This window comes from Capsaspora owczarzaki, assembly GCF_000151315.2.
Source record: "Capsaspora owczarzaki ATCC 30864 unplaced genomic scaffold supercont2.9, whole genome shotgun sequence".
NCBI lineage: Eukaryota > Filasterea > Ministeriida > Capsasporidae > Capsaspora > Capsaspora owczarzaki.
The window spans coordinates 184,800-210,821 of NW_011887300.1; the positions used below are offsets into that span (position 1 = coordinate 184,800).

The 26,022-nt window shown below is 52.7% G+C and overlaps 10 protein-coding genes across 10 annotated transcripts; 5 read left to right on the forward strand and 5 right to left on the reverse strand.

The window, feature by feature from the left end:
- The first annotated feature begins 17 nt into the window (after positions 1–17).
- On the forward strand, positions 18–5,115 carry CAOG_05445 (hypothetical protein). The gene is made up of 3 exons (XM_004346068.2): positions 18–552; positions 1,208–1,774; positions 1,913–5,115. The coding sequence occupies exons 1-3, from the start codon at positions 174–176 to the stop codon at positions 5,011–5,013; spliced, it is 4,047 nt and encodes a 1,348-aa protein (XP_004346118.1). The 5' UTR covers positions 18–173; the 3' UTR covers positions 5,014–5,115.
- Positions 5,115–8,369, reverse strand: CAOG_05446 (guanine nucleotide-binding protein G(I)). The gene is made up of 6 exons (XM_004346069.2): positions 8,230–8,369; positions 6,376–6,715; positions 6,150–6,278; positions 5,928–6,057; positions 5,697–5,850; positions 5,115–5,620 (listed from the first exon to the last, which is right to left on the reverse strand). The coding sequence occupies exons 1-6, from the start codon at positions 8,348–8,350 to the stop codon at positions 5,424–5,426; spliced, it is 1,071 nt and encodes a 356-aa protein (XP_004346119.2). The 5' UTR covers positions 8,351–8,369; the 3' UTR covers positions 5,115–5,423.
- Positions 8,370–8,612: 243 nt separating this feature from the next.
- CAOG_05447 (protein kinase domain-containing protein) lies at positions 8,613–11,551 on the reverse strand. Its single transcript, XM_004346070.2, has 8 exons — positions 11,175–11,551; positions 10,640–10,907; positions 10,412–10,427; positions 10,197–10,319; positions 9,819–10,048; positions 9,513–9,711; positions 9,351–9,431; positions 8,613–9,264 (listed from the first exon to the last, which is right to left on the reverse strand). The coding sequence occupies exons 1-8, from the start codon at positions 11,440–11,442 to the stop codon at positions 8,725–8,727; spliced, it is 1,725 nt and encodes a 574-aa protein (XP_004346120.2). The 5' UTR covers positions 11,443–11,551; the 3' UTR covers positions 8,613–8,724.
- A 166-nt stretch (positions 11,552–11,717) lies between these two features.
- CAOG_05448 (hypothetical protein) lies at positions 11,718–12,796 on the forward strand (the record flags this gene model as incomplete). The annotated part of the gene is made up of 1 exon (XM_004346071.2): positions 11,718–12,796. Exon 1 carries the CDS (start codon positions 11,765–11,767, stop codon positions 12,794–12,796), a length of 1,032 nt encoding a protein of 343 aa, XP_004346121.1. The 5' UTR covers positions 11,718–11,764.
- Positions 12,792–15,421, reverse strand: CAOG_05449 (cyclin). The gene has a single exon (XM_004346072.2). The coding sequence runs from the start codon at positions 15,268–15,270 to the stop codon at positions 12,931–12,933; it is 2,340 nt and encodes a 779-aa protein (XP_004346122.2). The 5' UTR covers positions 15,271–15,421; the 3' UTR covers positions 12,792–12,930.
- A 184-nt stretch (positions 15,422–15,605) lies between these two features.
- Positions 15,606–18,390, reverse strand: CAOG_05450 (hypothetical protein). Its single transcript, XM_004346073.2, has 6 exons — positions 17,962–18,390; positions 16,581–17,861; positions 16,366–16,485; positions 16,153–16,279; positions 16,001–16,080; positions 15,606–15,928 (listed from the first exon to the last, which is right to left on the reverse strand). Exons 1-6 carry the CDS (start codon positions 18,253–18,255, stop codon positions 15,770–15,772), a joined length of 2,061 nt encoding a protein of 686 aa, XP_004346123.2. The 5' UTR covers positions 18,256–18,390; the 3' UTR covers positions 15,606–15,769.
- A 152-nt stretch (positions 18,391–18,542) lies between these two features.
- On the forward strand, positions 18,543–19,753 carry CAOG_05451 (hypothetical protein). Its single transcript, XM_004346074.2, has 2 exons — positions 18,543–18,646; positions 18,961–19,753. Exons 1-2 carry the CDS (start codon positions 18,551–18,553, stop codon positions 19,621–19,623), a joined length of 759 nt encoding a protein of 252 aa, XP_004346124.1. The 5' UTR covers positions 18,543–18,550; the 3' UTR covers positions 19,624–19,753.
- Positions 19,754–20,385: 632 nt separating this feature from the next.
- On the forward strand, positions 20,386–20,902 carry CAOG_05452 (hypothetical protein; the record flags this gene model as incomplete). The annotated part of the gene is made up of 3 exons (XM_004346075.1): positions 20,386–20,464; positions 20,581–20,783; positions 20,867–20,902. 3 exons carry the CDS (start codon positions 20,386–20,388, stop codon positions 20,900–20,902), a joined length of 318 nt encoding a protein of 105 aa, XP_004346125.1.
- A 147-nt stretch (positions 20,903–21,049) lies between these two features.
- CAOG_05453 (hypothetical protein) lies at positions 21,050–24,633 on the reverse strand (the record flags this gene model as incomplete). The annotated part of the gene is made up of 14 exons (XM_004346076.2): positions 21,050–21,124; positions 21,192–21,292; positions 21,359–21,808; positions 21,879–21,945; positions 22,118–22,216; positions 22,281–22,396; positions 22,454–23,200; positions 23,390–23,475; positions 23,546–23,601; positions 23,631–23,716; positions 23,823–24,145; positions 24,216–24,342; positions 24,418–24,481; positions 24,569–24,633. Coding segments are annotated over 14 exons (2,462 nt in total), but the record flags the coding sequence as incomplete, so codon positions are not given.
- A 537-nt stretch (positions 24,634–25,170) lies between these two features.
- On the forward strand, positions 25,171–25,972 carry CAOG_05454 (pre-B-cell leukemia transcription factor 3D; the record flags this gene model as incomplete). The annotated part of the gene is made up of 3 exons (XM_004346077.1): positions 25,171–25,213; positions 25,284–25,603; positions 25,697–25,972. 3 exons carry the CDS (start codon positions 25,171–25,173, stop codon positions 25,970–25,972), a joined length of 639 nt encoding a protein of 212 aa, XP_004346127.1.
- Between the last annotated feature and the right edge of the window lie 50 nt (positions 25,973–26,022).

Consider the following 26,022-nt stretch of genomic DNA (forward strand, 5'->3'; position numbering starts at 1 on the left):
GAATTGCAATGCTCCCATGATGTCTGAGCAAAAGGCGAGCACTCTTAGTTTTTTTTGTTGATCACCATCCTTCAATCTTCATTCTTTATCGCAATCAACCAGCCGCATCCATACAAACTACAGCCAGGCCACACAGAAGCGCGCGCACATCCCCCAATCGATCAGATCCAACAATGGGCCGCGAAGAAGATCTGCTGCAGGCTGCCAAGGCCGGCAATGTGGACGCGGTCCGACGGCTGCTGGGCCAGGCGGGCGACGCGGAGGCATCATCCTCTGGCTCGGAGCGGTCTTCTGTCTCTGCTGGGTCGTCTGGCGCCGGTGGCCCGGGCTCTGGCTCTGGCTCTGGCTCTGGTGCGATGGCCACTGCAGGGCGGGTGGCTGCGCTGCGTGTGGTCAAGCAGCTCGACTCGCTGCTGGGCAAGAAGCCATCGGTCAACTGCAAGGACGAAGCGGGCCTGACACCCTTGCACCACGCCTGCCTCGCCGGCCACGAAACAGTCCTCGAGGCACTCCTCAGGGCAGACGCGTCGCTCGTCGTCAAGGACAACAAGGGTACGTACGTCTCAACCGAGAAATCGAAACCGGCACAACAATACAATGGGACGTATCATCATCAACCCAAAAAAAAAAAAAAAAAAAAAAAAAAAAGCCCAAAACCAGCTGATTTTGCCGATTTTTGAGCAAGCGTGATTGCTGGCTGTTTGCGAGGTGAAGTAGCGCGAGAGAGAGAGAGAGGCGGAAGGGCGGGTTGAGATTGAGAGTGAAGCGATTTACTCAGTTTCATGAATGAAAGGGGGAAAAGCAGAGGAAGAAGAGGAGAAGTGGAGGAAGGGGGATAAGAAAAGCACAAGACAGCGAATCTTTCGCTTTGGTTGAATCAAACCTCCGAGAAAAACCCGAGTTGGGTTGCATTGAAGATACGTTGGGTCGCTGGTGGGGAAAAGGTGACTCTCGTACTTTGATCTGACTTGCATCTGATTTCACCGTTCTTGAAGGAGATGGGAAAGGTGTGTGTGTGTGGATCAGGAAAACAAACTGTGGCTTGGAGTCTGAGACTTGTGGAGGCTGTGTTTTGGGGGGTGGGTTTTCTGAGGTGGTTTTTTTTTCTTTCTTTTGTCAAAAACGTATCATTCGCGATCACCCTTTGCTGTCGATCTACCTTCTGAAAAACTTTGCTCAACCTCAATTTAACGTTGCTTTTGGACAGGATTCACACCGCTGCACGCCGCGTGCTGGGGCGGACACCTCCTACTCGTCGAGCGACTCATTAACGAAGTAACGTCGGTCAACGACGCATCCAAGTCGGGCGATACGGCCTTGCATTACGCAGCCACGAACGGATCTGCAGACATTTGCTCGCTCTTGCTCAAGCGAGGCGCAGACGCCTTCCTTCGCAACGCTGCAGGCGAGGCGCCCATTGACCAGGCTGCGCTGTACGGTCGCCTCGACGCTGTCCGCGTTTTGGTCGAAGCCACGCGCAAGCAGCTCGGCCGCTACTCGTCCGAGAAACACTCACCCCTGCATGCTGCAGCGCGCAACGGCCACGTGCCCGTTGTCAGACTGCTGCTGCAGTATGGCATGGACATTAACACGCGCACCACGAACGGCACCTGTCTGCACGAAGCCGCGCTCTACGGCAAAAAGGACGTCGTCCGCGTCCTCCTCGAGTCTGGCATTGACGTTGAAATCCGCAACTCGGGCAACGAAACGGCACTCGACACCTTGAATGCGTTTGCAAACAAGACTGGCCATGAAATTCGCGACATGCTTGTTGGTGAGGATTGATTTTCGAGATGTAGTCGATGAGCTTGTGTGTGTTTGTGGTCTCAACATTCTTTTTTTTTTCTTTCTTGTTTCTTGTTGTTGGCACCCGCCCCTCTCCAAAACTCCAAAACACCGACACAATGACCAGCCAAAATGCACGGCAATGCCGGAGGAAACAGCTCTGGAGCCGTCTGCGTGCGAGCCACCATGGACTACACTCCAAGCGCGTACGACGACAAGTTGCTTGGCTTCAAGGAAGGCGACATCATCACTTTGATTGAACAACCCGAGAATGGTCGCTGGAAGGGCAAGTTGAACGGTCGCACGGGCATCTTCCCGCACACGTGCGTCGAAATGCTCGACCCCGCCAGCCCGCGAGCAAGCAGCAGTGTGCTCCCTCACAAGCCCGTAAACTCCAAGGACGACCATCATCATCATCATCATCATCCTCCGTCAAGAGGCGGGCATCATGACGGGCATGAGATTGCCAACTGGCTTGCTTCGGTGGAGCTCTCGCAGTATGCCGACATGCTCATTGTCAACGGCTTTGACAAGCTGGGCTTCATCTCGGAGGCCGTGCAGGAGGACTTTGCACTGGCGGGCGTCACCATGGTTGGACACCGCAAGAAGCTTCAATGGACGGCCGAGAGCGTCGCTGCCAAGACTCCCTTCCAGCACACGCGACCGCGCTCGGTGCGCCAATGGCTCGAGGGCATCGAGTTGCTCGAGCTGGAGGCCACCTTGCTTGACAATGGCTACGACGACATTAACTTTGTTGCTCAAATCACGGACGAAGAGCTCATCAGTCTGGGCATCAAGCTGGTCGGCCATCGTCGTCGCATTCTGAACTCGCTCGCTCGCTTGAATGGTCTGCCCACGCATGGCATTGTGCTCCAAGCCACCCCTCCCGTGGTTCCATCGGCGTCGACACTCGCGCAACATCATACCGTCAGCTCATCTGCCGCATCTGCTGAGCCGGCCAGTGCCCCCAGCTTTTCTCGCGGCACCAAGCCTGGCGCCAGCGCCGCCGCCGCTTCGTCCGCTGCTTCGACCGTGGCTGCTAGCTCGCCGAAAATCGTCGGCGGTGTGTACAAGTTTAATCCAATTCGCGAAGTCTCCCACGACGACACTGTGATCAAGACATTTAGTGGTACGCTGCTCGGCAGCGAAGAGCTCGAAACGTACAATGGGCCAGCCTCTGCTCTCCGAACACTTTCACGCTTCCGGGACATGGTCCAGGGCATCCCGAGCAACATGAGCATCACGCTGTTCGACCACGTCATTGATGTGACGGATCGGCATGAGACGGTGGTTTGCAGCATTTCCGCCCATCAGCTCATCCTGTGCTGCGAAGATCCCGTCAATCCCCAGTTGTTGTGTATCGTCGCCAAGCTCGAGTCAAACACGGATGCCTGCTACGTCTGCCACAACTTCCAGGTCCGGTCTGCGTCAGAAGTCATGCAAACGCTCATGCAGACCTACAATAGCGCGCAACGCACGTCCTTTATTGCCACGCCCGTCGCCGCTCGCCCGATCGGCCAGTCGTCCATCATCAACATTAAGGATTTGCCGGCCGCCCCTCCGCTCGCCAAGTCGCCTCAAGTGGCGGCTCCCTTGGAAAGTCCCAAGGCAAGTGCAGGCCCTGCAGAGGACAACTACGAGCAGCTCCATCTGTATGCGACGCCCACTCTCCCAGCTGCTGCTCCCGCGGTCAACATTTACGACCATCCTGGCCAGCACTCTACCACGTATGCTCCCACGCCTGCTCCTGCAGTGGCTGTCGCGGCTGCTCCTGCACAATACGGGAATGACTTGTACGCCAAAGTCAATCGCGGCCCATCGCAGCAGACTCCTTCTCCTCCAGTGGTTGTTGCTCCGACGACGACGACGACGACGACGACGACGGCTTCCGCTGCTTCTGATGTCTACACTCGCGTGGGCCCGACTGCAGCTGCAGAAGACCCCTCTGCCCTGTATGCGCAAGTGAAGCGGCCAGGCAAACTGCCGTCGCCGTCGCGCTCTGGTGCCACGACGCCTTCGCATCCATCCCCCGTCGGCCATCTGCCAGCGTCATCCTCCTTCTCCTCGCTGGATGCGCTCGTCATGGGCATCGACAACAGCGTGCTCCAGTACAACAAGGCCAGTTCACGCTTGGTGGTCCAACCCAATCCCGACCCGATCAACAACAACAACAACAACAACAACAATTCGAGTTCGCGTCTCGTGGTTGAGCCAAACCCATCCCCGATTCTTCCCATCCACGACCCTGCGCCTGCTGCTGCGTATGCTCTTCCCTACAAGTCGAGCGCAAGCACGCCTCCCACTTCTGCTCCCGATGCGTCTGCTGTCTATGCCGTCGTGAACAAGCCCGCGAGTCGGAATGCTGCAGCGACGCAAGCCCACGCGCCTGGCTCCACGTCTCTCCCTGCCATCAAGCCAGCTCCATTGGCAGCTGCAGTCGTTTCTCCGGCTGCCAACGCCCATGATGACGTGCTGTCACAGCTCGATGACTTGGTGTCTGCTTTCGAAGTGGAAGAAGACGATGATCTCCCAGTCTTCGAACAGACGAAGCCTGTAGCGGCACTGCCGCCAAAGCCTGTTGCTGCTGCTGCTGCTGCCACTGGTCCTGCTGCTGCCTTGTTGGCGCCAAAGCCGACGTCTGCTCTCGCCGCAACGCCGAATTTACCCCCGAAGCCAGCAACGACACCCTCTCCGACTCCTCCCACACCTGTCGAGTCCCCGGTTGTGTTGGCTCCCAAGCCTGCTCCTTCTCCAGTTGTCGCTGCTCCTGCGCCTGCTCCGGTTCCTGCACCAGCTCCAGCGCCAGCGCCAGCATCCCCTGGTGCTGAAACACCCGCCGTGTCGCACCCGAATCCCACTGCAGTCGCCCCGAAGCCTTCCGCGCTTACGCCAAAGCCCGCTGCAGTTGCTCCCAAACCCACAATTGGCGCGCCAAAGCCCACCGCTGTTGCTCCGAAGCCAACTGTTGGTGCGCCAAAGCCAACACCCGCAGCCTCGTCCCCCAAACCTGCTGCAGCTGCTGTTGTTGCTGAGCCTGCTCCGTCTGCTCCGTCTGCTACGCCTACTCTGGCTGCTTCTGCAGCGCCGGTCGCTGCTCAAGCAAGTGCCCCGTCGGCCTCGTCGGCTGAAGCTGTTGCCCCTGCTGTTGTTGCTGGGGCGTACAAGCCGGCAACAATTGACAACCTGAGCAACTTTGTGGATGATTTGATGGCTGGTCTTGACTTTTGAGTCTGAAAGCTAGCTCTTGCCATTATGTGTGTTTGTTTGATTTGGTTCGTTTGTCCATCTTTTATGTGTTAGATTCGTAGAGTACACAATACATCACTAGCGTCATTTTTAGCATATTTTTGTGTATTGTAAATTCAAAAACAAGAGCACATAGCGAGCACACTAAACAGTCAAATCAATTGAGAGGTGTTTAGAACAAGAAGGGAGTGAAACGCCAGGCGCAACCAGGCAGCCGATGCATTTTTGTCTCCCCCGAAAACATTCAACGTCACAAAACGAAAACAAGACTCACAACGCAAACGAAAACCAAGAGTTGAAATATCGTGGACGCATAAACAAGGATGGGTCAATAAACAAAGCGGGAGGGAAAAGCAGGCCTCTTGTCGCAGGTGTTGGGGGAGGGAGGCTTTTTATATCAAGCCGACGCTGCGCAGATTTGCCTGAACGATAGAGTCGGTAACGGCGCCCAAAATGACCTTGACATTCTCCGTGTCGGTGGCGCAGGTGAAGTGGTAGTAAATCTTTTTCTCGTTTTGCGAGCGCTTGAACTGCTCCAAGAATTTGCGAACGAGGTACTTTTTGACGTCGTCCGGGTCGGTGGGGTTGCCTGGCAAGGAGGACAAGCGAGAGTGAGCACCAGTGCGCGAAGCGGGGAATTTGAAAGTACAAGTTGCTTTTTTTACCTTTGAAGCGGGGGAAGACTGTGTTGAACGGCACCTCCTTCAGCTTGGCATCAAACAAGTCAGTCTTGTTCAGGAAAAGGATGACGGCAGAGTCATCGAAATAGCGGTTGTTGGCAATGCCTTGGAAGGTCTGGAGCGCTTCGTCGAGACGGTTCTGCAAGAATTGGTGTCAGTGTGGTCAGCGAAAAAGTGCAGATTGTGGTTTCGAACAATGCAAACGAGGCCGCTTACCACCGTCGCGTCTTCGAATAGGCGTTGGTTATAAGCGGCAATATCCGCCACAAAGATGACCGCGTTGACGTCGCCAAAGCATTGCACCCACTTGCGGCGCTCGGAGCGTTGACCACCAACGTCCACCATGCTGCAAGAGATTGAGAATGAGATGATTGCCGAAAAAAAAAAAGGCGAAAATTCAGACAACAAAAAACTTCAAGCAGTGATGAGACTACTCACCGGAAGATGATGTCGCGGTACTTGAACTTGGTTTCAACCATGCCGGTTGTTCGGACACGAGTGCGAACAATATCCTGCTGAGTCGGCATGTACGTAATGTCGAAAATGCGTCCAATGCTCTCAAGGAAGCTAAAAGCAGAAGGAGAAAAAGGGAGAGTGAGTTTAGAAACAGCAAACAACAACAACCAGTCTCGAAAGCAAAAAAAAAACCCTCGCAAAAACTCACTAGGGACCAGAGTCGAGCATGTAATACTCGTTGCGACGAGCGTAGGCGGCTTGAACGCCAGAGTCGGCCCAAATCTTTGCCATAACGCCAGCAGCGGACTCCACCATGGCGTCAGAGATGACGGTTGGCAACTGGCCGAGCTGGGTGACCGCCTGGGTCGTGTCGGGGGCTCCAAACTCAATGTTCAGCTTGGTCATTTGCTCGAGAATCAGCTTGATGGCCTCGACCGAGTTTTCGCGAACCGTCTTCTTAAAGTCAAAGAGCTCGCCTTCGTTGAAGTTGTCGCTGTGGATGATGCGCATCTGCTTGACGAGGGTGGATTTTCCGGATTCACCGGTGCCTGAGGGAGAGACAAGAAAAATGGGTTGAGACAAAAGGTGAGGTTATTGAGCACATTTGTAATGGCAATTGAAGATATAACATCCCCCAATCGAATCAACAAAGTAATAATCATGCAATGTCATCATCTACTTATTGGCAGATTGGGGCAAAGTGGAGACATGTTCAACGGAGACCGCTTTTAGGCTTGGCAAACCTCCACCGCTGCTCCCTTCACGCCTTCCTTCAACCCCCATCGATCGGTCTCATTCGATTCCAGCGGTTTTCATATTGCCATTTCGCTTGTATCAACCGCCACGCAAAATCCAAAACTACCCAATTGTAAGAGTGTTGTGTTGTGATTTGAAAACTTGGACGACGGTCGGGTTGTCAAGGAACAAAAAGAAAAAAAAACCGAGACCACAAGCCAAAAAGCGGGTCAGGCTGAGTTGTGAGTTGTGATCGAAAAGACGAGACGCCGTGTCGTCAATCATTATCATCACTATCATCATCATCATTCAGTTGTCGGAATCGAGAACGAGAAGTCGCTCGTCAATGACAGCCAATTGGGGAATAAAAATTAAGCAGAAAAAAAAAAAAAAAAAAAGGAAAATCTTGTAACAAGGTGTCAGAATGGCAAAAAACACAAAACAAAGGGGGAAAGTGTTTGCCGGGAATTGAAAGAAGAAGAAGACAAAGATAGAGACGAAGATGAACAGGACGAAGCGAAGGGCGAAGGGCGAAGAAAGGCGTCGACAAGCGAGCCGGGAAGTCATGATGGCGAAAGGCACAAAAGCGACCAACCCAAAAAAAAAAAAAAAAAAAAAAAAAAAAAAAGCGCCATTTCAAGAAGCAGTGTCACCAAAAGAGGCGTCGTTGTTGGTGTGTTGTGTTGTGTTGGAATCACAGACGAGAATCAACAAGGAGGGATGATGATGATGCTGATGATGAGAGCGATTAAGAAGATGATGGGGTTCGAGATGAGATGGAAAGGGGAGAGCCAAAGGACCGCTGGGAAATCAATTGGAAAAAAAAAAAAAAAAAAAAAAAAAAAAACAGGCAGTGAAATCCCGACTGCGGTTAATAATGGTGCGACAGTCCTCGTTGCTGAAGAGGCTGCTGCGTGCATGGCCCATCGCTCGTTGAAGGGGTTTGCTAATACAGTGATGGCAAGCTCAGAGTGTGGTTTGGAAGTGGAAGGAAAGCGTGAGGCGGAAGAGGGTTGAGGGAAAAAAAAAAAAAAAAAAAAAAAAAGAGACAGCGCGAAAAGATCGAAAAAAAAAAAAAAAAAAAACACGAGCGCGAGCGCAGCCACCCACACTTTGCCCGGCTCTCCTGCTCGCGCGCTCTGACGCCCGCTCTCTCGTTAGAGTGCTCAGTCGAGAAAGCAGCTCAACACGAAACCGCTGCAGAAACAGCCGCGCAACTACCCCCTCGCGAACTAGTCCATCAACGAAATATTAGCCGTGGCTTTTGCGGTTCTGCTCCGAATCTCCGCCTTGTTTTAATCTGCCTGTCGCTGTCTGTGTGCTGTACCTAGCAGGAGCATCTTGATGGTCTGGTCCTTCTCGGCAATCTCAGACTTGATCTGCTTCTCAATCGCGCGGTCCTTGACGGCGCTTTCGTCCTTGGCATCGACACTGAGACAGGCGCCCATTTGTTGCGTGGTTTTTGACAAAAAAAAAAAAGGAGTGACAGGTTAAAAACTGAGACAATTCCTCATTCAATCAACACAAAAATGGCGTCTAATCACGATGAAGTGGGGAAAGAAGCCGAAAAATTTCAAGATGGAAATGAAACTGAATGTAAATCACTTTTGGAGAAACGTTGTCAAATGGCTCTGGTTCAAATTGCTTCAACATCGGTGATCCTGGCCCGATCTACCCTTGCCCATGTTACACCCCAACCCATATCTGTTAGCTCAGTGCTCAATATATTTCGTATCTACCTATTCCTCTATTCCATAGTACTACATGCAAGCGAAAATTCAGAAAAACAAAACAAGCGAGCCAAAAACCACCACCCCTCTCGTCACTGTGGAGAGCCAGGCAGCTGGATGCGAACGTCAAACGATGGGAACAAACTAGGCAACTGCAGCGAAATTTCGTCGGGACAGGCTTGGGCGTGTACCACAGCCTTTTGTAATCCCTCGGACGCCATGCGCAGCAGGACTTGCCCAATCACGGCATAGTCCACATTGGAGCCTGCTGGCAGCTCGGCCGAGAGAGTACGGTCGGCCATCGAAAAGTACGGAGCAACCGAAAGCGATTCGGATTGCAGCCGCACCCGCTTGGTCTCGTGCGATTCTGTCGTAACCACTACACTTGGTGCGACGGCAGCCAGCTCGGTCGTCGAAGCATTCCGCTTGAGACCGCCTTTGGGTGCGAAAGCGCCTAGCGCTCGCAATGCCAATTTCGCCGAGCTGCCATTATTGCCAGCTTGCGATGGCCCAGATGTGCTTGATTCTGGTTGTTGTATTGGTGGCGAGGTTTCGCTCGAAAACAGCGAGTCCACCGTGGATTGCACTGTTCGCAACAATGCGCTTCCAAAGCGAACCGCATGTGCAGCGGCCTGTTGAGAGAGCAAAAGAATGTCGTCAAATAATGGAGTCACGAAAAAGTCATCAAAACAGCGTCAAACAACACTCAATACGTTACCATGAATTTGCGACGAGCATTGAATCGCCGAAGTTCGGTAAGTGTGCTTTCTAGGTGATCGCTGGACGGCCGGTGTGGAAGCTACAGAGGGCCAATTGTCAAACATTGAGTAACAACAAGAAACAACAAATCTGTTCCTGCATCTCTTGGGGAAACACTGACCGCAATCCACTCGTGTCGCATCGAATCGGATGCGGAAAATCGCTTGGCAACGTCTATTTGCATGAGATTCTCAATCAAGTCCTTGGCAGCTGGCGTGATCAAGTCCCACTGCGGCGACGGAAACGAATAGACACCTGCCTCGCATTTGCGCAGTAGCTCGCGGTCGCTTTTATCGTAGAATGGAGGAAAGCCGACCAGTCTGCGATTGAAGGGGAAGCAGGAGAGCAACAACACAGTGCAGTTGGCAAAAGAAGCTAAACAAAACCCAACATGCGTATCTCGTTCTCCTGACAATTCAACACGTACAGAATGTATAGAATGACGCCGATACTCCACAAGTCGACCTTTTCATTGTAGCCGTGCCCACGGAGCACCTCGGGCGCGACATAGCCGGGTGTGCCGCATCGCCGAGACATGGCGTGCGGCTGGTTGCGCACGAAGCGCTCGGCAAGCCCAAAGTCGGAGATTTTTACGTGTTGGATGGAGTCACCAAGTGCGTCGTTTGCGGGCTGGATGACGCACAGCAAATTCTCGGGCTGTCGAGCAGAACGAAGGGAATGAGGAAGGTGGGGTGAGTCCGCAAGAACCAAAAGGCGATTCCCCGACACTGGCTTTCGACTGCCAAACCATAGCGAATGAATGACTCCTTTCTAGCTCAAACGCTGAGAGATGAAATACGCGCACCTTCAAGTCACGATGGCAAATGCCGCGCGAATGCATGTGTTCGAGCGCGCTGAGAATTTGCCGCATGAGAAACCGAGCATCCATTTCCGAGTAGAACTTTCTCGAGACAATGTGATCAAAGAGCTGGAATTGGGAGTTGCGAGGTGAGTGTAAGTGTGAGTGAGTGACGATGCAAGTGCAAATGCTAGTTGTTTCGCGAGATGTCGCTTGTTTACCTCGCCAGCTGGAACACTGAAAGTTGCCAATCGCCACACGCCAAGCCAAGATCCGCCATTATACGCACACACACACACACACACACACACACACACACACACACACACACACACACACACACACACACACACACACACACACACACACACACATCGAAACACGTCAACAAGCGAGTCAGCACTGATCGACAGCATGCAAGAAGAACACACTCCACCCATTGACTCAACTATTCCAGGACCATGAACATGAATCGCGGACTGGGGAAGTGCGCGTGGAGCTGGACAATGTTGACGTGTTTCAACAGCGCCCAGATGGCGACCTCGTGCTGGACTGCGTCGGCCTCGAGCGAGACGACCTTGACCGCGTAGGTTGTCCGTGTGCTCTTCTCGACTGCGCGCACGACGACCGAAAAGGCGCCCTGGCCAAGCAGGTCGGCAATCTCGTAGCCCCGCTGCTCTACTAGAAACAGCTCCTTGGACGTGTACAGCTCATTCCCTAAGACGAACATGGGACAGAACGGACGTAAGTTCAATTGCCAACAGAAATGGCGGGAAGTAAGCGTTTTCTCTCGCTTTTCGCTGCTTTCATCGCTCGACGATTGTCACTCTCTCTCACGACATTCGCTCAATGCTTCTACGCTTTTGGACTGTCTCTCCTCATTCACTTTGATGCTTGGTCTGCGGTTGGTCGTCCAGTCTGTTGTGGGTTTTTCGTAACGATAGTTTGATGCGCTTGGATAATGAGCGCGCTTTTTCGACTTACACTCGTCCATGATTGGTGTTGTTGCAGCAGCAGCAGCAGCAGCAGCAGCAGGAGCGGCGGCTGGAGTCAGAGTCTCAGCTGTGGCAGTGACTGAAGCCGCAGCACAAGTGGGATTCGCATTCCGCGGCTCTGCCTCTGCCTCTGCCTCTGCTCCTGCTGCCTCTGCTCTGGCGGATCCACTTCCAGGCGCCCCTGCTGCGACGGCTGTTGGTGCTGATGCTGCAGAAGCGGCGGCCGCGCGGGCTGCAACGGCGATCGAGTGAAACATTCAACAACCAACGCACGCCACTGTCGCCAATCAGAAACACACTTCTGCAAACGTGAAGAAAATCTGAAAAAAGAAGACAAAGTCAAAAGTTCAAAAAGTCAAAAAGTCAAACGAGAAAGACTGGATTTCAATACAAGAAAACTAAACTGTGAAAAAAATAAAGCAAACAAAGCATTGAAAAAGAAGAACACAAAAAAAAAAAAAAAAAAAAAAAAGAAGATGAAAAAACAATGGAAAAACTTCACTTTTTTTTTTTTTTTTTTTTTTTGCCGCGAATTTCTTACTTTTGGCGGGAAAACAACGAATTGTGTTTGAACGAGACATGTCGAGCGATTACGAGCGGCAACGCCAGGCCAACATCCGCGCGAACATGGAGCGACTGGCCATGCTGGGATTGGCCAAAGGACCAGTGGCGGCGAGCGCGGCTGCGGTGGCTGGGAAGGTCGCAGCAGCGTCTCCACGAGCAGCAGCGCGGCGAAACACCGTTGCCGTTGGTGAAGCCCCAAGCCCGGCGGAGACTGCGCCTGGCACGACTCTGCGACGGTCATCGAGATCTAGAACAAGCACATTGAGGTACGAGCCAGAGCAAGAGGACGATGTCCAAGACGAGCGCAAGCCGGCAGCGCCACGAACGAAACAATCGCCCAAGGTGAAACACGGCGGCGAATCATCTCGACCGTCATCGTCATCGTCATCCGGGAGATCGTGCAAGGACATGATGGCGTGCGTGGAAACACTGCAAACAACCTGGCTCGGAAGACAGCTGCCTCTGCCTGCCGTCGGAGCTGGGCTGAAAACCGCTGTGATGGCACTCGTGGCGGGAACGCGATCTGCGCCTGCCTTTCCGCGGCTGTCGGGCGTCCAGCAGTGGAAGAATGCTGTCTGCTTGTTTGTCAATCTGGACGGCAATACGTATGACAACACGTTCAGTCAGGCACAGGGCGGATTTGCCATGACATGGTTTGCCTCTGCTCAGACCAACATGGATTCGCCAGTCATTCAGCGGCTATTGAAGGCCGAGCGGTATGATCTCAAGAACGACGACAGCGCACCGTCACGGCAGTCGACAGAAGCTGGATTGCACAAGCCGGAGGTGGTGCTATTGTTCTGCCGCTTGCTCATGGAGCCCTACGTTTACTGCGGTCGTCTCGCGTTGGTTTGGGTCGACCCAAAGACCAGTCCGCTCAAGTTTACATGGTTTTTAAAGGATTCGTCAAGTATGATGGCCAGCTGTCCTGATTTCCAGGCAATGCTGCCGCCGCAACTTGGTGGAACGCGTGGCACCTCCAACGATGACGATTCGGCAAACGAAGACGAAGAAGAAGAAGAAGAAGAAGAAGAAGATCAAGATTAACTTTGATCATTGTACATTACTGTATTAGTAAAAACAAAGGATTTGGACAAAAACGATTCAAGGTGTGGTGCGCTTAACAACAACGCAAACCAGATAAAGAAGAAACAAAATATAACACACCCTACACATCAAAGCTACCCGGAGCTGGTCGTGACGATGATCGGGCCCTTTCCAACGCTGGTGTCGTTCATGGGGGAGGTGGGGGAAGGTTGATGCGGGTGCGGCCGAGACGCGGGGTCGCTGGTTAACGAAGACGGCGAAACGCCAGCTGGGCGCTGCCCAGAAGCCGGCTTGCCATCGAGATGGTTGAAATCGGAAATTAACGGAGAGGTTGCAGTGGTCGGGGTCACTGGCGAGTACTGGCTCGAGGAAGTCCCACTCGAGTAGGACGACGCCGGGGACCGGGATCCTGCAGTCGGCATGCGCAGCGTTGCCAATGTCGGTTGCGGGTGGAATGCGCGATGGTGCTGTGCATGCAGTTGTTGCTGTTGTTGTTGCTGCTGTTGCTGTTGTTGTTGTTGCTGGAGCTGGTGATGCTGGGCGGAATACATTGCTGCGCGCTGCTCGCGCTGCCGAGCGACCTCGGCAAACATTTGCAGCTCTTGCTTGACCAGCGTGTCTTGGAATGCCTTGATGGTGGCTTTTCGCTGAGCCTCCCAAGACTTGTCGTGGATGACCACAACCGGTTTGGAGCGAGAGGCGTCGGGTTTTTCATTCAAAGAAAGTTGGTGGTGGTGGTTGTTGGACTGCTGCTGCTGCTGCTGATACTGTTGCTGCAGCACTTGAACATAGCGCTCAAACTCGTCCAAGGATATGCTCATGTCAAAGCCCAGCAGGAACAAAAACTCGGTTTCCAAATCGTTGAGCTCTTGGTTGGGGAGTCCGCCCACTTTGGCATAGAACGAGTTCTTGTAGTACTTGTCGTCAAAGAACTTTGTGGCAATCATGATGCTGACAATCAAGAGGCGGTGCACGTTGGCGTAGGAAAGGACGAGCGCCGGATGGTGCTTGCGGATGATGCGATCAATGTAGATGAGCGCAAAGAGGATGCACTCGGGACTGCACGGTGCGTACTTGGCAATGCGCTCGAGATAGTGCCGGATGGTGATGGCGGGCGTGCGCGATGCGTGGAAGCGTCCGCCGACAACGCCCGGCGGCATACGGCCATTTCGAGCCACCAGCAACTCCAAGACGGTGGCAACGACCGAGACAAGGGCTTCGCGCTCCTTGGCGTTGATCGAGTCTTCCGTAGCCGTGTCTGGCGGTGGAGCGCTGGTGGTCGCTCCGGCAGCCACGGGATGGAGGAAGGACCACGGGAGAGCGTAGCGACGGTATTGTGTTGACAGCAGCTGCGAAATGCTGGTGAGCTGTGAGATGGGGGCAGCTGGAGTCGAGTTGGACGAGGATTTTGCTTGTTGTTGGTGGGTGGGTGTCGTGCTGCTGTGAGTGGTCGAGTGGGTGCCACGACCAGCATTGGAGGAGGCTCGTGCTGGCAAAGGATGGATGGTTGCAGTTTGGCTGGGTGCCGCCTCTCCGACAGTCGGAGCTCTTCTTTCGGCTGTTTCGAGATGATGACCATCTGCCATAACGGGCCGAGCTTGATGCGTCGGCGTCGAGGCAGAACGCGAATGCCCGGGGAGTCTGACTCGCCCCGATGCGGCCTGCACCGGCGGAGGCGACTGAGCGGGACAGAGTCCGGCAGTGCCCAAGCTTGGCGGACTGGCTCCCCGGTCGGCGCGGTCGTAATCGCGGTCGTCTTCCGGCGACGCAGCTCGGCTGTCCTGGCTGCCGGCGGCTGGCTGATGATGGTGGTGGGCATTGCCAGCGAACGGCACAGCAGAAGAAGAAGAAGAAGAAGAAGAAGAAGAAGCAGTGGCTGGAGCATGATAAGAAGAAGTAGAAGCAGACTCGGAAGCAGCTGCTGCAGGTGATGACGACGAGGACGACGACGGCATGGCGCTGGCGAGGAACGGCGAGAGCTGTGTCGCTGCGGTGGAGGCAATGGAGTGGATGAAGTGGGCTGCAGCGGACGACAGCGTAGCGACGAGCGAGCGACTCCGCCGATGCCCCAGCGCGGGAGTCTCGCTCGTTGTGGTTGCTGTTGTTGTGGTAGTTGTAGGTGAGTACTCTGCTTCTACTACTGCGGTTGCGGCGGTGGAGCTGGGTCGCGGAACGGGCTCGGCGCTCGTTGGCGGCACTACCACCGTCGGCTGCGTCTCGGCTCCCGCCGCCATTGCGCAGGGTTCCCGGCATGCGGCGTCGCTCCCGCTGCCAGCACTGGAATCGCTGTCGCAATCTGAGAAACTTTCGTCCGGGGAGTCCGAGTCGAGGTCGGCGTCGGTGTCGGTGTCGGTGTCGGCTGCATCGCTCGTGTGGGGCGGCCAGTCGTTGCCGCTGCTCTGATCAGAGTTGCTGTCGTCGGAGGAGGAGTCGACGCTCGTCCCACGCGCAAGGCCGCCGATCGTTGGCCGCATTTGTAGAATAACAAGGAGTTAACAGAAGGGGGAGACGAGGGGGGGCGGGAGAAAGGAGGGAGAGCAACTCGGATGAGGGAATGAACGGTAAACAGTCAAAGGTCAAAATGCGTCTGAGGTTTTTGTGTGTGTGTGGGTGTGAAAAGTGTTGTCGGAAAAATATGGATTGAGCGACCAAAGGTTTGTGGGGTGCAAGCAACCAAGGTGGGAGGAGAGGAGGAGGTGAACTATGGGCGATAGATGGAGTTCTCAGCAGCACAGCCGCGTATGAATGGAAAAGTGATTCTCGTTCGACACACAACACAAAGAGATCCGAATCGCACAGATGGGGGAAAGTTGACCACAATTGTCTCATCCCTAATCAGTTTTTGACTCTTTTCTGAGTAAACGATGCTTGCGCATTCATTTTGTACGCTGCCAGGTTATGTTACGGGAAGCGACAACAATGCACTGCTCGCACATCAACTGCTGTTCATTCCACTTTGACTCAAAGAACAGGTCACGACGCGGTAAACTTGACTTCAGAAAGCCGCAAGGAAACCTCTTCGGCAGCGAGATACTCGAGCGCAGCCATTACTTCTCGACACTTGCGCAACGAGTCTGCCTCGGCGGTGATTGTGTCGTGCAAGACGGCAGACTGAATGGCCAGCTCGTGGATCTATGGTTTTGAACGGGGTGAGTCAACAAAAAACAAAACATGAAACGACAACGCGGCTGGCTACATGCTTACAGGTTGCTGATCTACCGCGGAAATTTGCGTTAGTTCCGATAAAAGTGCAGCACTTTGGCGTAGCTCGATGGCAATGTCGTCTACGAACCAGCTCCAAAGAATGAATCTATGACCAAACTCTTTTTTTGCAAAACACATCACACTGGTCTTACCTTGGTTGCCCAGGTGAATACCGCGTGTGGGAATGGTATGGGTTGTGGCAGAAATCGAATTTGCAAGCGCGGTATACGCACTCACGAAATCCGAGAGCTCAGCTTCGAGTTGGATCAAGAGATCATGCTAACAATTCAAACCAAAGAGTGTCGCAAAGCGTGTCAGTAAGACATCGATTGCAGCAATCCAAGCCAAACAACAAAAAAACCAACCTCAGACATCACCAGCTCTTCCGCACGCTGGGTGTGCTCGATGCTCCAGAGCTGTTGGCGAAGCAAGGAAACATCGTGGCGTAATTGCTCGACGCGCTGCCACAGGGCATAGATTTGTTGCTGATACACAAAAGCCGAAGGAGAATATTGAGTCAAATACAAACACCCGTCACGCTCTCTTCCCCTCGCTACGACCCAAAAGCAAGCGCCATTACCTCGGCCTGAACTTCTCGCGCAGCAAATGCCTGCTGGGAAGCGCTCGCAATGTAGCTCCACTGATACAGCTCGCACTGCAACAGCTCGATTTCGTTCTTGAGAGTAATGAGCAATTTTCCAGAAGAGGTCGTCGTCGGCATGGGTGCAACGGGGAGGCTAGCGTGAGAGGACCGACTGGCTGCGCTGGATGGTCGCGCTGAGCCAGCCGCTGCTGCTGACGATGATGTGGCTCTGGCTCCGGCTCCTGGAGCTTTATTACTCGTCGGAGTTTGCGACCCTGCAAACAAGGCTCGATTGACAGGCAAAGCAGGCCGTCGCGATGCGGATCGGGGAGCATTGGCCATGGAGGACTCGTCCAAGTTCGGTGTCTTTGGTGTTTTGGCGGTTGCAGCACTGCCCAAGCCGCTTCGAGACGCGAGTGTGGGTGTTTTGGCGGGGTGTGACAGGGAAGAAGAAGCTGTGGGCAAGGAATAGGACTGAGAACTAATGGACGAAGAGCGAGGACGAGACAAACTTGGTTGTGCTGCGCTGGAGGGTGTCTTTGCGACAGCAGCAGGGCGCGACACGGACAATGGTGGTAGTACTGCCTTTCCACCAGTCGCAGGTGCCGCGCGTGCACCCAGGATGGCTGCGGATGAGCGAGAGGAAACGGACTGCGGCGTGCTACTGACTGTGCTTGTCTTGCGCGCTGATTGAGGGGTGCTTGGTACAGCAAGACTGACACTGCCAGCATTCACTGCACCAAGAGACTTGCGGGCGGATTGGGGCGTCTTCAACCCAGAAGACGACGAGGTGATTGGGCCTTGCGATGCCTGTGATGCTTGGGTGGGCTGCATAAAGAGCTGTCGAGATCGAGAGGCAGACCCCGGTGGTGCGCCGGCTGGTGGTCGATTTGCACTGCTGGCAGAGGGGGCACTCGTGCCCGAGCCAGCAGCCGAGCGCGCTAAATACTTTGCCGCAATCTCCCGGCCGCGCTGGTTGATTTGCGCCGTGGCGGACGATGATGCGGCATTGCTATTGGAGGGAAACGACATGCTCGAGACATTCGACACGTCGGATGCTTCGGACGCGGCAGGCGACGTCGGTCTTGGTGCCCGCGACGATGTTGGCAACGTTCGCGAGGAGGAAGATTCGTTTGCCTGGACCGAGAGTCGCGCGCGTGCCAGAGCCGCGACTGTTGCAGCACTGAGCTGAGTGGTAGGTGCGCTCGAGGCTTGGGTTTTTGATTTTGTGGCACTTGGTGGTGGTAGAGCGGAGGATGCTGCTAGAGTGGTGCCGTTCTGTATGGGGGTTGTTTGGATTAGTGGTTGATAAAGGTCAGCCGCTCGATTGTTCTTTCTCTGAATGCAAACAGAGGCTTAGTTGAGAATGGTTACTCACTGTAGATGAGGACGAGGCGATCCATGAGGGAGGTGGATCGTCAGGAGCAGGAGCAGGAGCAGGAGCTGCGTTGGCTCGATTCGCCAGCAACGCCGCGCGCGACGCAGCGAGACGCTCTGCCAGCGCTTCACGGGACAGTCTTGGCTTGCGTGCAGAGCCAGGGTCGACTGGTTTGGTGCGCGTCGTTGAGGCGCCGCTGCTTGAGCCTGAGCTGCCTCCCGTGTAGCTGTAGCGAGCAGCAATCGCCGCAGCAGCCGCAGCAGACGAGGATGCCGGTGCTTGTCGGCCGCTCATTTGAGTTGAATGAGTGTTTCTTGGCGTGTGTGCGTGTGTGACCTTGTGTCTTGTGTCGATCGATCGAACAGAGTTTTTGTTTCAAGAAAAAACGAAAACGGGATTTGATTTTTGATTTTTTGGCGCCAAAACAACACAAAAATGTTGACTGAGCACAAACGAACTTGCCGACGTTTCCTGCCGTTGGATGCAATGTTACTGTGCATCTTTTATTGTGCTGGATTTCGACTTGCTTTCCAGGCAGCCTATTTGGTGCAACAGAATGGGGGAGCAGTCTAACATTTTGAGTTGAAACATGAGCCAAGTGCAGCTCAACCAGCAAATCACGACCAACATTGCCAACCAGCTCAAGCTGGTCAGTCAGATGGTCAGCACTGTGCGCAAGGAAGCAGTAAGTGTGAGCTCCACTTTGAGGCGCGGTCTGCTAGGCTTGGGTTGAATGGGGGAAAAGAAGCCGCCAAAACGCAACGTTCTCCAGTCGTCTCCCCCTCCCTCTCCCTCTGTCGCCATCTTCCACTCTTTCTAGTTCTTGTTCATCTTCCGCTTCCATGTTGTAGTTTGAGCGGATTGGACGAGCGACGGAGAGCGGGACTGCAGTCAAACTCCCGCGCTTTCACTCTTTTTCCCGCCATTTTTGCCTCCTTTGCTCCGATACTCTCTCATCCACTCTTTCAACCCCCCCCTTGCTCTTGGTTTTTTTGGCAGCTCGCATCCACATTCAACAGGTGCTCGGAGGTCGCAGTGGATCTGGCAACGCACGGCGGCGCAGAGGAACACCAGCAACGAGCGCTCGAGGAAGGCCAACTGTCGCTGCTGGCGTGCGAAGAGCGACTCGCCCACTTGATCAAGGTGCTGGACGACGTACAAAAGGAATGCCGTGGGGGCATGCGACCGCCGCCGCTGGACTCGTACGTGGAGGAGCGGTTGAAGGGCGTCGAGGCCTCTGTGCCGTACGACCCGGCCAAAGACGAGCGGTTTACAAGGTACCGCAAGGAGGTCTGGAAGGCAAACCCCGGAAGCAGACCCAACCCAGACCAGGAGGACGACACAGACCAAGAGCTTGTGGCGCAAGATTCGGTCGTGCCGGAAATCTGCCCGATTACAAAGTCCAGGTTGGTCGAGCCCGTGCGCAGCTCGAGGTGCACGCACACGTTTTCCAGAAAGGCCATCCAGCAGCTCTACCAGCAGGCAAAGAAGAAGCTCATCTGTCCCGTGCCCGGCTGCAACCAGGAAATTCGGCTAGAGGAGCTTGAAAGGAACATTGACATGGAAAAGCAATTGCGACGAACCGATATTCAACAACGCACTCAGCGTGCGTCCCAGTCGACGCAGCGCCAGGATAGTGACGACGAAGAGGTCTTGTCGTAGATGATGACGGCCGAGCTGAACGAGGAAGGTTGTGACGAGTGAAAAATGGTATTGTGTGTGAGTGAGGTTGTTGTGGTGTTGTTGTTGTGGTGGTTGTAACTAATTTCAAAGTAGGGTTTTTTTGATCGGTTCTTGGTTGTTGCTGCCGAGTTTGTGCTAGTGCAGAGGAAGAGGAGGGGGACAAAGGGAGTGGGGTTTTTTTTTTGGGAGGGGGGGCGAGCCGTTGAGTCAGCTGTCAAAGGGAAAAAAAAAAAAGGACGCTGTATTGGAGATGGGGATGGTGTCAACTCGGTGGGATGAAAGGGTGTTGTGCGGGATTTGTATCAGTTCACTTCAGTGAATGGAAATCAGTGAACGCAGCTCAGTCTTTTGGGTAAGTGTTGGAGTAATGCCCTTGCTTCACTCGAATCGACAAGGAACAACGGACGTTCAAAGGACATGCAATGAAATAAGAGTTGGACAACTACGAGATCATTGCAGGGCGTCTGTTCGTAGAGTGCAGGCGAGGAGAAGGGGGAAAAGGAATCAGCAACCCAAGTCAAACAAACTCCCCTCGAGTGGACAGCAGACATCGTTTGGCCCATTGAACAAGAGATTCACAGACGCGTACCCGCAGCCATGCAGTGAAGTGGTTCCGTTGAGCGCGAAAGCCAAAGCCTTTGCGTTTGCAAGCACAGAACGCCAATCCGCTTGCTGACCTGCTTGGCTTTGCCTCCTTCCTCCTCCTCCTCCTCTTTCCCTTCTGGCAGACACTGCTTGCAAATGGAATCTGAATCCGTGTTCAACCAGCTGCTCGAGTCCGAAAAGGAGATGGAGCGCAACTTTCGAGAGCTGCAGCATTGTGCGTTCATCTTTGTGAAACAGAAGAGTTTTCCCGCCAAAAGAAACAAATGGTTTCTTGATGCTGTTGCTCATGGGTGGGATTGTATGTGAATTGGGTGGTGGTGGGGAGCATAGTGCGAGAGCAGGTGGAGCAGGCGCGCGTGGACGCGGAGGAAGATGCGCGGAAGATGGAGGAGATGAGAACGACCGAGGCGAGCAAGCAGCAGGCGCACGTTGAGGCTATGGGCGAGCACATGCAGGCCAAGGCCATGTTTGAAAGCATGCAAGAGACGGTCAAGCAGAGCAGGAAGGCGCTCGAGACGGCGCGCGAGCGAAAGGTGAGAATGAAAATTGCTGGTGAAACCAACAGATGAAGTGATTGATTTTATTCTTCTGGAAAACTTGTACATGCACAAATCAGGGTCAAGCAGAGCAATTTGTCAAGCAAGAAAGGTAAAAAAAAACACATGAAACACAGCAATGAAGAGACATTCGGTTGAAAAGGAGGAGCAACATGAAGGAAAAAAAAAAAAAAAGAAAGGCGATTTCAATAGGCATTCACAAGAATTTGACAAATTGAACAGAATGGCTTGGAGAAACTTGCACCTTTGAGAAAAGCTTGTTCACAAAGGCGCGATGAGTGTCGGCAAAGTCGGAGGATGGTGCCATCAATTTGTACCTAGTAGACAAATGTTGTGAGGATACATTTCAATGCTCCGCAGTTGAAAGACTTAAATTTCCCTTACGCTCGCGTTTTGGTAATAAGCCATGCAGTTTGAGAGTCGGGATCCAGCAACAAATCTTGTATCTCGCTGCAGCGAATGGCTTGAGGTACTTGTGAAGCATTCTGAAAGGCGGCACGTCATGAGTATTCATTTTCTGTGTTTCTGGAATCAAGCAAGATTAAACGTACTTCACCAACGAGATAACCAGTAACGCTGCTTATTGATTGAAGCGATTCCCAGGAATGTGTGCCGTCCACACAATTTGCAGTGAAATCGGTCAAACACATGAAGCTGCCATTGGGTCCCGTTTGAAGGTATGGTTGCAAGCAAGGATCCCCTTCAGTACAAACAACAGCTTGATTCGAAGCTGCTTCGGTCGAGTCGTGCATGGTCACTCTTGTGGCATCATTTGCCTTGTACAAAAGCTCCCCAACGTCAGCATAGTGCGCGGTTCCAGACGCTGTTGCGTCAACATTAGCATAGATCACGGGGCTGCTGCTTGACTCATATGTAGGGTCTGAACTAGCAACGTTGGTGACACCAACATCCATATAATCGTGCCTTGTTGACCGACTTTCAGAGAAGGGGAGCAACACGCTCTTTGTCGCAGACCTGCGATGAATTCGGTACACGACAATCTATCCACTCACGAGTTAGCTTAAGAGCAACTTTGCTTAAGAGCAGCTTTTGGTCTAGGTATGCACTTACCACCACGATAATAGCGCCAGCGCCCAGAATGATAATCAATGCCAGGATAACGCCAACCACTCCATCGCTGTAATTTCCAAAAGCATCTCGAAGCCCGTCAAAAAAGGAGGAATCATCGCTGGCATCGCTTGGGGTTGAGAGGGAACTTCCTGCTGTTGATCAGACAGTCGAGTCAAAACGAGGTACTGATGACAGCTCTTTAGGTGAGCTTTCGATTGAACTCACCAAAAGAAACTGACGCTTGTGCCTGGCTCACGATAACCGAGCAGTTAGGTGTCGGGTGGTGGGCGTAAACTTCAAAATGGCAGGAGCAAGTGGAAGAAACGCCAGGTGCAGTGCTGTTTCTCGGCAACCGTGAGCCATTCTGTCCCAGTTAACCACTATCGGATTGAGAACACTTACCTGCGGAGAACAAAGGCCGAAACTCCAACGCTTGCACCAGAAAGGTAGATATTACCAGGAACTCCGACAAGGACGTATCCCGGAGTACATAGTGTCTTGACGACAGCTAGCGCAGGCTGTGGGATACAATGAGCAGCAACACGGGTCAAAGCTTTCAGAACGCAAATTCTTACAATGCCGGTGTTCTCGAAAGTAATCATCAGACGAGCCTGAGTCCGATTGCCATTAGTGTTTAGAACAGATGTGTCGACGCCATCAAGTGAAACATTTTGAACTGAAAGGCCTAAAATTGCCCCCGGACGCGTCAGATTGCAAGGAGGCAAAAAGTATCCCGCATAAATGGGAATTGATGAGACGCAGGAAACCGACTTTCCGAGAGCGCTCCAAAGTGGAAGACGTTGAACCGCAATCGTGGCAGTACACGAAGCGTTTGAATACGATTGATTGAGCGCGCTCGGCACGGAGACGGAGAACCTCACGCTTGTCAGATTGTTGACCGACGCAGCCATCATGACAGGGCTGCCTTGAACCATCAGCCCCTGGCAAGTTACCGTAATTCCAACGGCACCATCCGTTTCACCCAAATTTGTAAAGGAAACATCCAAAGTGCCTTCGTTTTCTTGGTACTGAACCACACTTGGCTCGAAGTCCAAGTCGCACCCAGGCGCGGCGGCAGCGGCAAGCCACCCGCTTCGCGACTGGCTCAAAAACGGCTCTTTTAAAACGACGTCGTTGGCAGAAAGACGAAGAGTCACGCTCAACGGAACAACTTGATAAACTTGAAGCTCAAGGGAAGAATTGTCGGGCTGCAATAGCGCGCGAGAGCAGAGACCAGTAGCGCACGAGACCGACCCCGCAAGTGCAGGATGGTGGAAGGGAGTGTAATTTTCAGCGGACCGACGAAGCTGAGAAATTTGGTTCTGAAGACATGAGCCAAATGGCAGATTGCAAAAGTTGGATTGTGCTGTAAAGGACTGAAACGAGACGCCGATCTGATTGCAGCTTGAGCCGATGAACTGAGCTTCTGTTGAGATTTGTTCAGAGCTCGACTGGAGCATGACTCGTTCAGAAATATTGGAAAACGCGCTCGCTTGGTATAAGCCTCGCACATCGAAAAACGTCGAAGGTCGAATTTCGGGAGAAGTCCACATTGTACTACCCAACGTACGCGGAACCACGGTTGTCACAGGTACACCTGGAATGCAAAGGCAGTTAGATATCTGTTAGATCGATCACAATTTCGCAGAATGATAAGCCTCCATTACCTTGTGCCAGTAGTGTCATTTGCACACCATGACTCGGCAAAAACTGGTTAATGTCGCTGACAGGTTGGAAAGCCCGAAAAGGTACTGATGTGTCTTGAACCAGTTGGTGATATTCAAGGGAACAGAATGGGCAGAAAGCTTTCCGCGCCGCACACCCAGAACAGTCCACACCTGTTTCTTGTCGAATAGTCCATACCTAAAACCAAAATGAATCAGCTCTCGTTAGCATGGAAGTCATCTCCTCAATGCTTCGTCATGTGCCTTAAAATTGCTGTACCGAGTTGAAGTTGATAAAAGTCGAAGTACCAGCTGAAAGATTTGCGAACCGAAGCTGAGCAGTTGACAAGCCGGACTCGTACTGCGAAGTTGTTGTCCAACTGTCAACATAGTCCCATGCCTGCTCTGGCGCAAGATTCAGCACAATTAACGTCAAACTTCCAGCTGAGGCAGCGTTAAGAAAAGTTTGGACTGTAGCGGACGAAACTGAAGTATCAACGAGTCCTGCCAGGTACGTGGAGTTTGCAATTCGACCACGAGACACCTCCATCGCATCATAGTAACGTTGTGTGTTGGGAATGGTTGGCACCACAAATTTTGTATCTGCAATCGATTGCAATTGTGAGCAAATATTAATCAGTTGTCTGACAAACCAAAAAATTTCGAGACATACCGTTACGTTGAATTGACACAACCCAGTCGCTTAAGAGCTCATACTCCACATCCTGATGGGTAAGCTTTATCGCACCAAGCGATGAACTTGCTGACCCCGAGTTTTGGATGTTAACTGAAATGTTCACCTGTGTTGTCAACAAACTTTCGAATTGAGCGATGCCCCTGCGCTTGCAAAAGCTAATTTGACTAGGATCACTCACGGCGAGCTCTTCGTTGATAGTGCCGGACCAGGTTGGACTCGATACCGGTGTGGACGGTACAGAACTGGCATCAACGAAGGAACAAAGCGAGGTCACTGGGGACGCGATGTTTGCTAAGCAAGTATCCGGCGCAACATTTTGAAGTCTGTACGTTGCTGGGGAGCTGAAAGGCAGGCTCTTGCCACTTTTCGTGAGGTAGAACACATCAGCTAGCATGAGGTCTGCATAGTAGTCACTGGCCGAGATACTCAAGCGAAATGATACAATCAAAGACCGGCCTGGCGCAGCCAAGTTTAGCGAAACAGCGGAAGGAAACGAAACGAAACTGTTTCTAGCCAATGAAATTGGTTTGCTGCCTGCCACAATGAAAATCTGATTTAAATTTGAACTTGACAACGATGACAGGGGAGTTAGCACGCCTCCACTCATCATGGAGACGTTGTGCGAAAAAGTAATTGTAAAGGCGTTGTTGTTCGTTGGACTGGTGTCGAGAACCACCCCAGATTGAGGTGCAACACTCTCAACATGAGGGCAACTGCTGTCCCAAGCAAGTGCAAGGTGACACCAAACGAAAAGGAGAATAAAATGTTTGATCATGAAAATGGACTGAGCTGGTTGCGACAGTGCATAAACGATTTCAAATGAAAAACGACGCAATTTGATTGGTCGGCCAGTTGACGTTGAGAACTGTCTTTCCAGATTCAAATTTGCTCAACTAAAGAGAATTCAACTTCAGTCTTTGTTATTAGAATTATGGAGTTGGATATTCTCCAGGAACTGAGCGAGCTTGAAGCTGGTATGGACTTGAGAGTGGGCAAATTGGCAATCCTTTGGGAGCTGGCATTCAATTTCTCGCATGTTGACAGACCAACTCGTACTCGGGTTGAGTTTCTTTGAGTCCAAAGCTGATAATGAGCAGGATTCGGTGGATATTGGTCAAGCCGCTTTGGCTATTGGCGATGCTGTACCGGCTTGGGCGGCAAGCGGCTATTCTGATTTTTGGGATGAACTCAGTCTTGCGTTGCAAACTCCGACAAATCGAGTCGGGTTTGCTTCGCATGATGTGACGGCTGCTCAACTGGATGTATGCCTTGCTCAAGAACGAGCTGCATGTGCAGCTTCCGAGACGCCCAGTCTGGCGGAGATTCGAGGACTGTTCGCATTCTTGGATATGCAATTGCTCAAGGTTCAAAACAAACGCGCCGAAATGCAGATTCGTCTGAATCCACTTTCAATATCAAATGTTGGGCAAAACGCAACCTCGGCGATTCATCAACAGGTCGCCCACCGCTTAAGCTCGTTAGAGTATCAGCTGAAACGAAAGGTGTACACCAAAGTCATCTTCCTGAAAAGTACGTTTCTGGACTCTCGGAAGCGTCGCATCAACCTCTCTCGAGAAGCTCAGCAAGTGCTTAACGATTGGTTTTTGGCTCATATTGAGCATCCTTATCCGAGCGAATCGGAGAAAGAACAACTTGCTGATCAAACAAATCTTACCATGAGGCAAATTTCTACTTGGTTTGCCAACAAACGCAACCGGCAAGCGCAAGATTAAGCGCTTACAATCCCATGTCAATAAACGAACTGTCCATCCTCCCCTGCTTT

What these genes read in the sequence shown, in the direction of transcription:
- CAOG_05445 (XM_004346068.2), top strand. Translation starts at nt 174, where the DNA reads ATGGGCCGCGAAGAAGATCTGCTGCAGGCTGCCAAGGCCGGCAATGTG. An exon ending in CGTCGTCAAGGACAACAAGG is followed by an intron (nt 553 to 1,207) that starts GTACGTACGTCT and finishes GCTTTTGGACAG; the next exon opens with GATTCACACCGCTGCACGCC. An exon ending in AATTCGCGACATGCTTGTTG is followed by an intron (nt 1,775 to 1,912) that starts GTGAGGATTGAT and finishes CACAATGACCAG; the next exon opens with CCAAAATGCACGGCAATGCC.
- CAOG_05446 (XM_004346069.2), bottom strand. Translation starts at nt 8,350, where the DNA reads ATGGGCGCCTGTCTCAGTGTCGATGCCAAGGACGAAAGCGCCGTCAAG. An exon ending in CATCAAGATGCTCCTGCTAG is followed by an intron (nt 6,716 to 8,229) that starts GTACAGCACACA and finishes TCTCTCCCTCAG; the next exon opens with GCACCGGTGAATCCGGAAAA. An exon ending in AGTCTTCCCCCGCTTCAAAG is followed by an intron (nt 5,621 to 5,696) that starts GTAAAAAAAGCA and finishes CCTCCTTGCCAG; the next exon opens with GCAACCCCACCGACCCGGAC.
- CAOG_05447 (XM_004346070.2), bottom strand. Translation starts at nt 11,442, where the DNA reads ATGTTTCACTCGATCGCCGTTGCAGCCCGCGCGGCCGCCGCTTCTGCA. An exon ending in AACACCAATCATGGACGAGT is followed by an intron (nt 10,908 to 11,174) that starts GTAAGTCGAAAA and finishes TGTTCGTCTTAG; the next exon opens with GGAATGAGCTGTACACGTCC. An exon ending in ATGCTCGTCGCAAATTCATG is followed by an intron (nt 9,265 to 9,350) that starts GTAACGTATTGA and finishes CTCTCTCAACAG; the next exon opens with GCCGCTGCACATGCGGTTCG.
- CAOG_05449 (XM_004346072.2), bottom strand. Translation starts at nt 15,270, where the DNA reads ATGCGGCCAACGATCGGCGGCCTTGCGCGTGGGACGAGCGTCGACTCC.
- CAOG_05450 (XM_004346073.2), bottom strand. Translation starts at nt 18,255, where the DNA reads ATGAGCGGCCGACAAGCACCGGCATCCTCGTCTGCTGCGGCTGCTGCG. An exon ending in TCGCCTCGTCCTCATCTACA is followed by an intron (nt 17,862 to 17,961) that starts GTGAGTAACCAT and finishes ACCCCCATACAG; the next exon opens with AACGGCACCACTCTAGCAGC. An exon ending in AAGAGCTGGTGATGTCTGAG is followed by an intron (nt 16,280 to 16,365) that starts GTTGGTTTTTTT and finishes TTGAATTGTTAG; the next exon opens with CATGATCTCTTGATCCAACT.
- CAOG_05451 (XM_004346074.2), top strand. Translation starts at nt 18,551, where the DNA reads ATGAGCCAAGTGCAGCTCAACCAGCAAATCACGACCAACATTGCCAAC. An exon ending in GCACTGTGCGCAAGGAAGCA is followed by an intron (nt 18,647 to 18,960) that starts GTAAGTGTGAGC and finishes TTTTTTTGGCAG; the next exon opens with CTCGCATCCACATTCAACAG.